Source organism: Cetorhinus maximus, chromosome 10, assembly GCF_964194155.1.
Source record: "Cetorhinus maximus chromosome 10, sCetMax3.hap1.1, whole genome shotgun sequence".
In the NCBI taxonomy this organism is placed as follows: Eukaryota; Metazoa; Chordata; class Chondrichthyes; order Lamniformes; family Cetorhinidae; genus Cetorhinus; species Cetorhinus maximus.
Window position 1 is genome coordinate 26,726,741 of NC_135888.1, and position 13,573 is coordinate 26,740,313.

A 13,573-nucleotide genomic window follows, 5' to 3' on the forward strand; every position below is an offset into this window, starting at 1 on the left:
GTATTAAACTACGACACCAGTTTTGGCCGTACCCAATTACGCCAAGCAATTTAAGTTGGCCGTTGACGCAAGTGAGATAGGCATTGGGGCCGTACTGTTACAAGAAGGTGAAAGTGATATTGAAAAGCCGATAAGGGTATTTTTCATGGAAGTTGAATGTACAATAGAGAAGATATGCAATGGTTGAAAAGGAGACTTTGGGTCTGGTGTTGGCGTTGCAGCACTTTGAGATTCATGTTGCAAACAATTCATCAGAAACAAATTTTTTTATACAGACCACAATCCTTTAAAGTTTCTGGACAAATTTTGCAACAGAAGTGCAAGGCTATTCAGATGGAGCTTATTACTGCACCCATTTAATCTATAGATTATCCATGTAGCAGGGCGATAAAATCCGATTGCAGAGGCATTGTGAAGAGTTTGAAGCTTAAAGGGAAAATTGGACATTTAAAACCTGGACACTAAACTGAAATGATGTCAATTGATACAAAGCATTTGTGTATATAATGTTATGTTAATGCATGCATCTGGTAATGTAATAGTGGAAGTATATAGATAAGTATAGGAGATAGTATAAAATGGGCTAATAAAAATGAAGCTGTCTTTTTAAATTGAGACAATTCATTTTTTAAAATGGGGGAACATTAGGAAGATATAATAATTCTAATAATGTTATTGGAATTTATTGTAAAATAGTGGCATCTGTCTCTATGTATGAGACTTAATTGGATTAAAGGCAGCTGGTCCGAAGGCTTTTATGTAAGCACAGGGGAAGTTTAGAATGTAAGGTGTAAAAGGGCATTTGCATTTTTAAATAAACCAGACTAGATTGTTTTCAAAGGAGTGAGACTTGTCACCTAGCCAGGTAAAGTTTAGAAACAGTGTGTTTATTTTCTCCAAATATTACTGGTAAAATTAGTACTATGCAAAATTTTTATCATCACAGAATGTTAACGGCACAGAAGGAGCCCATTCGGCCCATTGTGTCTGCACCTGCTCTTAAATGAGCATTATGACCGTGTCATGCCTTCTCCCCATACCCTTGCACATTGGTTTCTATCCTAATAATCATCTAATGCCCTCTTGAATGCCTCGATTGAACCTGCCTCCACCACACTTCCAGGCAGTGCATTCCAGACCCAAACCACTCATTGTGTGAAAACATTTTTCACATTTGCTTCTTTTGCAAATCACTTTAAATCTGTGCCTTCTCATTTCTGATCCTTTTACAAGCGGGAACAGCTTCTCCCTGTTGACTCTGTCCAGCCCCCTCATGATTTTGAACATCTCTATCAAATATCCTCTTAGCCTTCTTCCCTCAAGGAGAACAACACCAACCTCTCCAATCTATCCTCATTGTAGAAGTTTCTCATCCCTGGAACCATTCTTGTAAACCTCTTCTGCACTCTCTCCAATATGTTCACATCCTTCCTATAATTGGCGCCCAGAACTGTGCACAATATTCCAGCTGAGGTCTAACGAGTGTCTTATAGATGCTCAGAAAGAATTAAGTCCAAAGACATAGTGAAACAATGGGAATTTGCATTCAAAGGGGAAAATATGTATAAAGGAGCGAAGGCTGTATGTAAGGGTAGGCATTTTAGGATCTAACAAGTGTGAGAAGCCTTTAGCATCTATGCCTCAAGCTGCTGTCTGTAAATAACTGAAGTTCAGGAAACTCACTTTGAATGCGACTGGTTCAGGGTATTGTGTGTCACTGTTGCTAGTTCTTTTAAAATCTGTGTGTTTTACTGTTGCCTTAATGAAAGTGTAACTGGGAGTCAGATTAATTAGGGGATTTAGAAGTTATTATAGTAGTAATTTGTAGATACATGTATGTGCTTAAAACTATTTCTCTTATTAATGAATGTTTAATCTAGCTCTGTAAAAACCTATAAGGCTCGGTAGTCTTATTATTACTGAATTCAAAGACCACATCTCGAAACATACAAATTGCAAAACAAGTTGTGGCAGTTGTTTCAAGTTTCCCTTTGGGATTTGAACAACTCAGTGTTCACCATCGGCTGTGCCATAACATGGTATCAAATTGAAAGAACATACATACAATTCTGCAAAGATGGGTGACAGATTAGAAGATTAGACAGAATATTAAAACAGCAAACTGGCTAGAACAATAATGGAGAAATTAGAGTACGAGAGAAAGCTTGCTAGAAATATAAAAACACACAGTAAGAGTTTCTACAAGTATTTAAAAAGGAAAAAAAGTAAAGTGAACATTGGTCCTCTACAGACAAAGTCTGAAAAACTAATAATGGGAAATAAGGAAATGGCAGAGGAATTGAACAGATATTACGCGTCTGTCTTCACTGTAGAGGATACAAGTAACATTTCATAAATAAGTGCATCAAGAAGTGAAAGGGAGGGAAAAACTTAAAACAATTATAAATCACCAGGGAAAGAGTACTGAGAAAATTATTACACCTAAGAGCTGACAAATTCCCAGGTCCTGATGGGCTTCATCCTTGGGTCTTAAAAAAAGTGGCTGCTCAGATAGTAGATGCATTGGTTTTAATTTTCCAAAATTCCCTAGATTCTGGAAAGGTCTCAGATTGGAAAGCAACAAAATGTAACTCTTCTATTCAAGATAGATGGGAGACAGAAAGCAGGAACGTACAGGCCAGTTAGCTTAACTTCTGTCATTGGGAAAATGCTGGAGTCTATTATTAAGGAGGCTATGGCACTTAGAAAATCTCAGTGCAATCAGGCAGGGTCAACATGGTTTTCTGAAAGGGAAATAGTGTTTGATTAATTTATTACAGTTCTTTGAGGAAGTAACAAGCAATGTGGATAAAGGGGAACCTATAGACGTGGTGTACTTGGATTTCCAGAAGGCGTTTGGCAAAGTGCCACATCAAAGATTATTGTGAAAAATAAAAGCTCATTGTATAGGGCGTAATATATTAGCATGCACAGGGGATTGGTTAGCTAACAGAGAGTAGGCACGAATGGGTCATTTTCAAGTTGGCAAGATGTAACAAGTGGAGTTCTACAGGAATCAGTGCTGGGGCCTCAACTATTTACAATCAATATTGATGACTTGGATAGCAGGACCCAACTGCAGGGTTGCTAAATTTGCAGATGACACAAAGATAGATTGAAAATAAGTTGTGAGGAGGACATCAGGAGTCTGCAAAGGTATATAGATAGGTTAAGTGAGTGGGCAGAAATTTGGCAAATGGAGTATAGTGTGGGAAAATATGAATTTGCCCACATTGGCAGGAAAATGTTTTAAAAAGCAGCATATTGAAATAGGGAGAGATTACATAACTTTGAGGTACAGAGGGATTAGGGTGTCCTGGTACATGAATCACAAAATGTTAGTATGCAGGTACAGCAAGTGATTAGGAAAGCAAGTGGAAAGTTGTCATTTATTACAAGGAGAATGGAATACAAAAGTAGGGATGTTTTGCTCAAGTTGTTTAGGGTACTGATGAGATCACCAGGAGTACTATGCATAGTTTTGGTCTCATTTTTAGAAAGGACATTAGCAGTTCAGAGAAGGCTCACTCGACTGATTCCTATAAGGAGTTATCCTATAAGGAGAGGTTGGTGAGGTTAGGCTTGTATCCACTGAAGTTTAGAAGAATGAGAGGCAATCTTATTGAAACATATAAAATCCTGAGGGGTCTTGACAGGGTGAATGCTGAAAGGATATTTCATGTGGGAGAGACTAGAACTAGGGGACACATATAAGACAGAGATGAGGAGAAACATTTTCTCTCAGGTGGTCGTGTATCTGTGGCGCTCTGTTCCAGAGAGAGCTGTAGGCAGGGTCATTGAATATTTTTAAGGCTAAGTTAGATAGATTCTTGATTGACAAGGGAGTCAAAAGGCATAGCGGGTAGGAAAGTGGGGCAGGATTTTACGCTCCCTGCTGGTGCAAAGTTCTTCTTTGACCATTTAAGGGCCATTTCCCACCCAGCCTCAATTTTCAGGCTGGCAACAGGAATTTCAGGGTATGTGGGAAGCCTGAAAATAGATCAGGTTCAGGCAGGAACAGGGGGTGTTGGGCGGGACAGTAGCACCTCCAACAGCAGCCCCCTTTCAACCTCTTACAGTCCGGTTACCGCTGGACCTCCCTCCGCCACCACCCTCTCCACCATTACCCCAATCCCCCTATCCTCTCCGACCTGAGATCCCCAAAACTTACCTGTTGCTGGAATCCCAGGACTTGGGCTCTGGGGTTGCAGTTCCAGCCTTGGCCACTGCAGCTTCTGGAGTTGCAGAGACAAGAGAGCCACTGGCGGCCAAATCAGGCTGACGAGCAGCTCTCTAAGGCGGGACTTCCTCCCAAGTGAGGGGCGGAAGTCCCACCTCCAGCCAATTAACGCTCATTGGAGCGTGAAATCGCTGTGTGGCAGGCGGTATCAGTGGGGGTGTGTTCAGAAAGTAGGAAGGGAAACCCCACCATAGACCAACATGATCTTACTGAATGATGGAACAGGCTCAAGCAGCCAAATTACCTACTCCTGCTCCTAATTTGTACGTTTGTATGTATATACTAATGGATTTGTGTACATAAAACCAGGGAAGAATCATTGATGCATCTACCATTTTGATTGTGCTGATTAGGTACCAATCAAAAACAGCATAGTTTGCTCTTTCAGGAGAAGAAGAAGAAAGAGGAAAATATTAAAATTTTACAAGTCATAGCACTATTATTGCTGTAGAAGTTCATTAAATAATTTGTTTCTGTACATTTACTTGATGAAAATGAGTTTACATTTGAAATAATTGCAGTTATACCAGAATATTAACTCCCAGGTCTGTCGGTCCTTGAGCAACAATGTATTCAATACCCGTTTCATATAAATCCATTGGCCTCCTATATTTAAAAACGGTGCCTGCAAGGTGGAAGTTTCTTGGACCGTCTACTTTTAAATTGCCATTCACAAAAAAGTTTCCAGACTCATCAGCAACAGCTGGAAGGTAAATAAAAGCACAGATAAAACTCATTTTTCTTACAGAATGTCACTGCCACTTTCAGATTTCATCACAATAAAAACAATATCAAAGCTAGAAATCACACTGCAAGGGTTGCTCCTGAAGCCCAAGAAGACTGCACATGGGTGAATTAAACCTGTCTTTAAAAGGGCCAGCAAGCAAGTTTGTGAGAACAAACTGCTACCAATGATGACATAGGAAAGGAGGCTTTCAGTGTTAATGCTCACCTTGCATTCTATTATGAGGGGAGAGAAACAACAAACTGATGGCTCTTTAGGAGATTCTATCCAATGGGGGACAATGAAACAAGTAAATCAATGCTGGTTACAATCCAGCATTTCTAAAGGTTTGATAAATTGGGGTAGACGTTTGAGTCGGCATTCTTCCACTGCAAATTTAGCAAAAAACTTGGAAAAACAGGGCTTCTGCTACAGCTAAAGCCAGAGATTGTGAGAATGCCCATGGCAATTCCACCTCAGCATCTTTAAATCTGAGTAGTGGCGGCAGAAATTACAAACTGGATAAGTCTTTGAAGCAGTGGAAGATGCAGGTTATTCTAGCAAAAATATCAGCACAAACAAGCAATGAGCTAAATTGCTCCCTTAGGTGTTGTAAAATTCCACTGTCAATGATTTCTTGTGACTTCGGGAGGCAGTTAATGTGTGTCAGTATATCACTGTTTCCACACACTTAACAATAGCCTCTTGAATATTGGATATTTATTGCTAACATTACAAGCATCTGTGAAAAAAAATCTTATCATGTAGAGCAAAGAATACTTTACAAGGAACCATAAAATACTAGCTATGTCTCTTCCTTTATAAATCACTTTTTATCAGCCATCCTTAATTGTGGAAATATAAATATTTTACAGTTGCCTGCAACAACTCCATTCTTTACAGAAGATATGCTGCATTTTCAAGGTCGAATCATGATAATATTGCATAAAAATATCATTTTATATTCAATATGAATGCATTAAAACATTCAAATCAGAATGGTTGGTCCTAGCAGAGATGAACATACAAAGGTTACATTAATACACATTTACAATTCACTATTCGTAACACATTGGGTCAAGCAAATATACTATTACATTAACCAGTACTAGCAGACAACACAAACATGTAATAAAGGAAATTAATATAGATAACTTTAGGTGCTCTATTACCTACCTAAAACATCTTCTGATTTTTTTCTTTCAATTATTTGGATATCTGTTGCACCAACTGGGATGTGGGTTATTAGGGAATAACCTAGGAAACAGTTTAATAAATTTTCATATCAAAGTCCATGTCAATCTGTGAGTAACCTACAGCATAGCATAAACTCCAGGGTGAAGAGAATTGCTTGGTAAAACGGACCTCAAACCTAAAAATGGGAAAAAAGTACAGAACAAGGGTTTTCAAGAGGCTCGGAATGCAAAGACATGAGCATCAGCCCCTTCCCAGGCCAGAGGCCTGCAGCACACCTGATGCATTCTCTGTACCAAAATGTGGATGAGCTTCTTCTGAAAAACACACAGGTGAGAACAAGATCAGGCTCAGATGTTATGCCTTTTGTGGTAGAATAGTAGTGCTAACACACTATTGAGATCCACACGAGGAAAGGTCACTTATTCGTAGCACTGTACCTTAGCATGATTTCGGGATAAAGGAGAAAAATGGAGGAACAAAAATCAAAAGAAAGTCTTTAACCAGTTGCACTAAAGCAATCAGGGTGGTGGCTCTGTCATGTGTACAGCATGAACTCCAGCATAGACTTCCCCACATGTCTGACAGCAGGCAGTTTTGCTAAAGGTTGCTTCCAGGTATTTGAAGAACTCCAAGGTAATAACAGATTCTGCTCGCCAAGTAATCAAATAACAATTTATATTAATGTCTTAGATGAAGGAACTGGGCAATGTTCTCTAAGCTCTGCAATGAATAGCAACCTGAAAGTTTCCACGCAGGCTGTGCACAAGTGGTCCCCTATAAATTACTGCACATGCGCAGTCCTACAAAATTTAAAGGGACCGTACATTTAAACAAATCGCCTGCACGCTCCAGAACAGACTTAAAGGGAACTTTGGGACTGAGGGTAACACATTTCCAAACTTGCCAATACAGTTACGTGGGAAAGTAAGTGGTGAGGAGAACGGCAAGAGGCTGCAAGGGGATAAAGGCAGGTTGGTGAGTGAGCAAGAACTTAGCAGATAAAGCATCATAGAACAGTTACAGCACAGAAGACCCATTGTGTATGTGCCAGCTCACTGCGAGAGCAACTCGCCTCATCCCATTTCCTCACCTTTTTCCCAATAGCTCTGCAAATCCGCTCTTTAGATAATTATCCAATTCTCTTTGGAAGGCCTCACGTGCCACACAATTGCCATCTCCAACAAGAGAGAATCTAACCATCGCCCTTTCACATTCAATGGTGTTGCCATCACGGAGTTCCCCACTATCAACATCCTGGTGGTTACCACTGGCCAGAAACTGGACTAGCCATATAAATACTGTAGCTGCAAGAGTAGATCAGAGGCTGGGAATTCTGCAGATCTCTGAAGGCGGAGGGGCATGTTAGTGGGGTGGTGAAAGAGGCATACGGGACACTTGCCTTTATCAATTGAGGCATAGATTACAAAAGTAGGGAGGTCATGTTGGAGTTGTATAGAACCTTGGTGAGGCCACAGCTGGAGTACTGTGTGCAGTTCTGGTCGTCAATTTATAGGACAGATGTGATTGCACTGAAGGGGGTGCAGAGGAGATTCACCAGGATGTTGCCTGGGATGAAACATTTAAGTTATGAAGAGAGGTTGGATAGACTTAGGTTGTTTTTGTTGGAGCAGAGAAGACTGAGGGGTGACCTGATTGCAGTGTACAAGATTATGAGGGGCATGGATAGGGAGAAGCTGTTCCCCTTAGTTGAAGGGTCAGTCACAAGTTCAAGGTGAGGGGCAGGGGGTTTAGGGGGAATGTGAGGAAAAACTTTTTTACCCAGAGGGTGGTGACGGTCTGGAATGCACTGCCTGGCAGGGTGGTGGAGGTGGGTTGACGCACATCCTTTAAAAAGTACCTGGATGAGCACTTGGCATGTCATAACATTCAAGGCTATGGGCCAAGCACTGGTAAATGGGGTTAGGCAGATAAGTCAGGTGTTTCTCACGTGTCGGTGCAGACTCAATGGGCCGAAGGGCCTCTTCTGCACTGTGTGATTCTGAGTAACTCCCCTCCTGACTCCCCAAAGCCTATCCACCATCTACAAGGCATAAGACAGGAGTATGATGGAATAGTCTCCACTAGCCTGGATGAGTGCAGCTCCAACAACACTCAAGAAGCTTGACGCCATTCAGGACAAAGCATCTCCTTTGATTGGCACCCCGTCCACCACCTTAAACATTCACTCCCTCCACCACCAACGCACAGTGGCAGCAGTGTGTACGATCTATAAGATGCACTGCAGCAACTCACCAAGGTTCCTTAGACAGCACCTTCCAAACCTTGTGACCTCAGCCACCTAGAAGGACAAGGGCAGCAAACACATAGGGACACCACCACCTGGAAGTTCCCCTCCAAGTCACTCACCATCCTGACTTGGAAATATAATCGATATTCCTTCACTGTCACTGGGTCAAAATCCTGGAAGTCCCTCCCTAACTGCACTGTGGGTGTACCTGCACCACATGGACTGCAGCGATTCAAGGAGGTGGCTCATCACCATCTTCTCAAGGGCAATTAGGGATGGGCAATAAATGCTGGCTTAGCCAGCGATGCCCACATCCCATGAATAAATTTAAAAAACTGAATCTGGCTCTTCCACACTCTCAGACAGTGTATTCCAGATCCTTACCACTTGCTGCATAAAAACATTTTTCATGTTGTTGTTGCTTCTTTTGCCAGCCACCTTAAATTAGTATCCACTGGTTCTCAATTGTTCCACCAAAGGGAATAGCTTCTCCCTATCTGCTCTGTCCATACCCCTCATCATTTTGAACACTTCTTTCAAATCTCCTCTCACCTTCTCTTGTCTAAGGAAAACAGCCCCAGCTTCTCCAACCTATCCACACAATTGAAGTTTCACATCCCTAGAACCATTCACGTGAATCTTTTCTGCACCCACTATATTGCCTTCACATCCTTCCAAAACGTGGTGACCAGAACTGAAATCAATACTCCAGATGAGGCCAAACATATGTTTTATACATGTTTATCATAACTTCCTTGTTATTGTACTTATATTTATTGTATTTATAAAACCCAGGATTCATATGCTTTATTAACCATTTTCTCATCCTGCCCTGACACTTTCAATGATTTATGCACCCATACTTTCCTACCAAAATGAATCACTTCACACTTTTCTGCAATAAATTTCATCTGCCATCAAACCTGTTTATGTTCTCTTGCAGTCTAACACTATCCTCCTCACAGTTCACAATATTTTCAAGTTTTGTGTCACCTGCAAATTTTCTAATTGTGACCTGTACATCCAAATCTAAGTCATTTATATCAAGAAAATCAGGGGTCCTTACACCAGCCCCTGGGGAACTCCAATATATATCTTCCTTCAGTCTGGAAAACAACAGTTCACAAGTACTTTGTTACCTGTCACTCAGCAAATTTTGTATTGTGATGCTACTATCCCCTTCACTCCATATGCTATATCTTTACTGGCAAGCCTGTTATGGGGCATTTTATCAAATTCCTTTTTGAAGTCCTTGTACACCACATCAACCCCATTGCCCTCATCAGCTCTCTCTGTCATCTCATCAAAAAAACTCAAGCACGTTAGTCAAGAACGATTTGCCCGCAACAAATCCGTGCTGGCTCAGGTGAAATACAGATGGCAAAGTGTGAAGTTATCCATGTTGGAAAAATGATAAAGCAGAATTTTTGTTTGAATGGTGAGAGACTGAGAAACGTTTGCATTCAGAGGAACCTGGGCAACATCATATGTGAATCAGAGGAAGCTAATATAAAGGTATATTAGCTTTTGTTACAAAGGATTGGAGTATAAGAGTAAATAGCTCTTAATTCAATTATACAGGGCTGATGTTGCCACTCCAAGAGTAATGTGTGTAGTTTTGGTCTCTTTACCTGAGGAACGATATTCACCCGAGCGAGTGCAACAAAGATTCACTAGACTGGCTCCTGGATGAGGGGATTATCCTATGAGGAGAAACTGAGTTGATGAGGTCTATTCCCTGGAGTTTAAGGGGCCGAGATGATGTTTCTCCTGGCTGAGGAGACTAAAACACGCGGTCAGTCTCAGAACAAGAGGTCAGCCATTTAGGACTGAGATGAAGAGAAACTTCTTCACTCAAAGGGTTGTGAATCTTTGGAATTTTTCACAAACAAATATTTTGCATCTGTGTTCACTATATAGGATACAAAAAACATTCCAGTAATAGCTGCGAATCAGGTGGTGATCAGGAGAAAGGAACTTGGTGAAACTGAAATCACTAGGGAAACAGTACTGAGCAAATTGATGGAGCTGCAGGCTGGCAAGTCTCCGGGTCCCAATGGACTACATCCTAAGGTCTTAAAAGAGATGGCTAATGAGGTAGTCGATGGTGTTAATTTTCCAAAATGTGCTAGATTCAGGAAAGATTGTACCAGATTAGAAAGTAGCAAACATAACCCCTCTATTCAACAAGGGAGGGAGGCTGAAAACAGGAAACTATAGGTCAGTTAGCTTGACATCTGTCGTGGGGAAGTTATTAGAATCGATCATTAAGGAGGTTATAGCTGGACACTTAGAAGAGCTCAAGGCAATTTGGAAAAGTCAGCATGCTTTTGTGAAAGAAAATCATATTTAACCAATTTATTGGAGTTATCTGAAGGAGTAACATGCGCAGTGGATAAAGGGGAGCCTGTAGATGTACTGTACCTGGATTTCCAGAAGGCATTTGATAAGGTGCCACATCAAAGATTATTACGGAAAATGAAAGCACATGGTGTAGTGGGTAACATATTAGTGTGGATAGAAGATTGGCTGGCTGGCAGAAAGCAGAGATTATGCATAACTAGTTATTTTTCTGATTAGCAGGTGTGACAGGTGGAGTCCCACTGGGGTCTGTATCGGGGCCTCAACATTTTACGATTTACATCAATGGCTTGGACGTGGGGAGTGAAGACATGGTAGCTAAATTTGCAGATGACACAAAGCTAGGTAGAAAAGTATGTTGTGAAGAGGACATGAGGAGGTTGCAGCTGGATATAGATAGGTTGAGTGAGTGGACAAAGATCTGGCAAAAGGAGTTTAATGTGGGAAAATGTGAAGTAGTTCACTTTGGCAGAAGGGCAAAAAGCAGACAGTGTTACTTAAATGGAGAACTGCTGCATAATTCTGAGGCGCAGAGGGATCTAGATGTTCTAGTATAGGAGTCACAAAAAGTTAGTATGCAGGTACAGCAAGTAATTAAGAAGGCTAAAGGAATGCTATCCTTTATTACGAGAAGGATTGAACATAAAAGTAAGGATGTTATGTTTCAGTTGTATAGGGCATTGGTGAGACCGCACCAGGAATACTGTGTGCAGTTTTGGTCTCCTTATTTAAGGATGGATGTAAATGCATTGGAGGCAGTTCAGAGGAGGTTTACTAGATTGATACCTGGAATGAGTGGGTTTGTCTTATGAGGAAATGTTGGACAGACTGGGCTTGTTTCTACTGGAGTTTAGAAGTGAGGGGTGATTTGAGGTAGACAGATTCTCGTTAGACAAGGGAATCAAAGGTTATCGGGCTTAGATGGGAATGTGGAAAATGAAACACAAGATGATCAACCATGATCTTATTGAACGGTTGAGCAGGCTTGAGGGGCCGAATGGTCTACTCCCATTCCTATTTCTTATGTTCACCCCAGAGAGCTGTGAATGTTCAGCCATTCAATATATTCAAGATAGAGATTGACAGATCTTTGGGTACTGTAGGAATTAAGGGATTTGGGGATAGTGCCGGAAGGTGAAGTTGAGATAGGTGTTCAACCTTGATCTTGTTGAATGGCAGAGCAGGCTCGAAGGGCCAAATGGCCTACTCCTGCTCCTCATTCTTATAATCTTCATTGTATTCTTACCTAGGTAGGATGCTCCTTTCCTGTAGTTGCCAGTAACTCGTATGCAGCTGCTTCCATTGCCCTGGCAGATACCACATTTGTCAAGGGTCTGGGTGGAAAAGAGCACCCCGTCACATCCGATGGGCTGCAAAAGGATATAGGGAGAATATGAAACAAGAGTCAACAAGGTTCAAGAATTCTAAAACGCATCAATGTGGGTTATTTTCACAACCTCACAACCGCCAGCTACACAGACTCCTCTGTATTCCCTGTATTTACAAGATGTTCCATCCCGCGCTGGGACCATCAGCTGTCTCTGTCCATCTATTGTGGTGCATTGAAGATCACAAGGCTTGCTTGAAATGTGCACATAATCATCTGCAAAAAATGAACAAGGACTTATATTTATATAGTGACTTATTCACCTCTCAGAAAATCCTAAAGTACTGCATTTATAATGAATCACTTTAAAGTGCAATCACTACTTTCTAGACAAGATCCACAAACAGCAATGAAGTGTATCAATAGCTATTATATGTTTGGTGATGTTGGTTGAAGGAAGAATGTTATCAAAGACACCAGTAGAATCTTCTGCTCTTTTTCCATTAGAGCCCTGGGATATTTATATCCACTTGAATTGTCCAAAATGTGTTATCCCAATTTGCTCAGCACTGTTCAGATTGTTAACCCACTCAGCATTATTCAGATGATTAACTCCCTCAGCACTATCCAGACATAGGTGAGGGTCCAAAGCATAGATCTAGGGCCAGATTTTCAATTTAAAAGCAGGAATCAGGAAGCAGGACTTATTCCCTTAGTGGGGTTACTGGTATTTTACATTGCTGGCAAGTAATAAATTTTCCCACTAACATATACTTAAAAAGAGATGCAAAAAGAATAATGTATAGCAAAGGATTGTCTTCAAACACACCAAACATTCCTCCTTTTCATAAAGAAAAAAATGTGTGCACTATACTTGGCAAGTTATTCCGCATACATAGTTCATAAAGAAAGTTGTCATACATGAACAAAAAACTGTTCCTTCTGGTCTGTTCCAATTTTGTCTGTCCCTACACATGCATTGCACACAATCTTTAAAGTGTTCAGGTCTTTGGGGTCCTTGTGCAAGTTGTTGTTTTCGGTTCATCTGGTGCCTGCTGGTTCCTCAAGTGATGTTGTTTCTCTGGGGAATGTTGTTGCCATGGCGAGTATTGCTGCTGTGGTAATTGCTGCTGCTCATCTGGTGCATTTGTTGAGGTATGATTGATCTCTGGGACTGATGGCTTTTCAGCTCCTTGCTCAGCTGGCAAAATCAAATTTGCCTCATCAGCTGTCTGCTGTGAAGCAGCAGCTCCTTCAGTTCCAAGTAGATGTCTACAGTTGCGATTTGGTCGTTAACTTTCACAGTGTACAATTGAGGTAACAACTTCTCTACGCAGGTCCCAAGTTGCCACGTGGGCTGACTTTTGTTGAGTGCATTGAAAGTTTGCACTCTGACCAGTTCTCCAACTCTCAGCTCTGGCAACAATTTGGCAGCTTTATCAAAGTGAAATTTGGCTGTTGTTTCACTTTGATCTT

The 13,573-nt window shown here is 41.1% G+C and overlaps 1 protein-coding gene across 1 annotated transcript in view; it reads right to left on the minus strand.

Annotated features, from left to right (window-relative positions):
* ttc16 (tetratricopeptide repeat domain 16) overlaps window positions 1-13,573 on the minus strand; it is a 135,474-nt gene that overhangs the window by 77,959 nt on the left and 43,942 nt on the right. Inside the window, exons 6-9 of the mRNA XM_078550257.1 lie at window positions 12,228-12,373; window positions 12,017-12,140; window positions 6,141-6,221; window positions 4,768-4,943 (exon numbers count right to left, since the gene is read on the minus strand). Of these exons, the coding sequence (XP_078406383.1) occupies window positions 4,768-4,943; window positions 6,141-6,221; window positions 12,017-12,140; window positions 12,228-12,373 (527 nt within the window). The remainder of the gene's footprint in view (window positions 1-4,767; window positions 4,944-6,140; window positions 6,222-12,016; window positions 12,141-12,227; window positions 12,374-13,573) is intronic.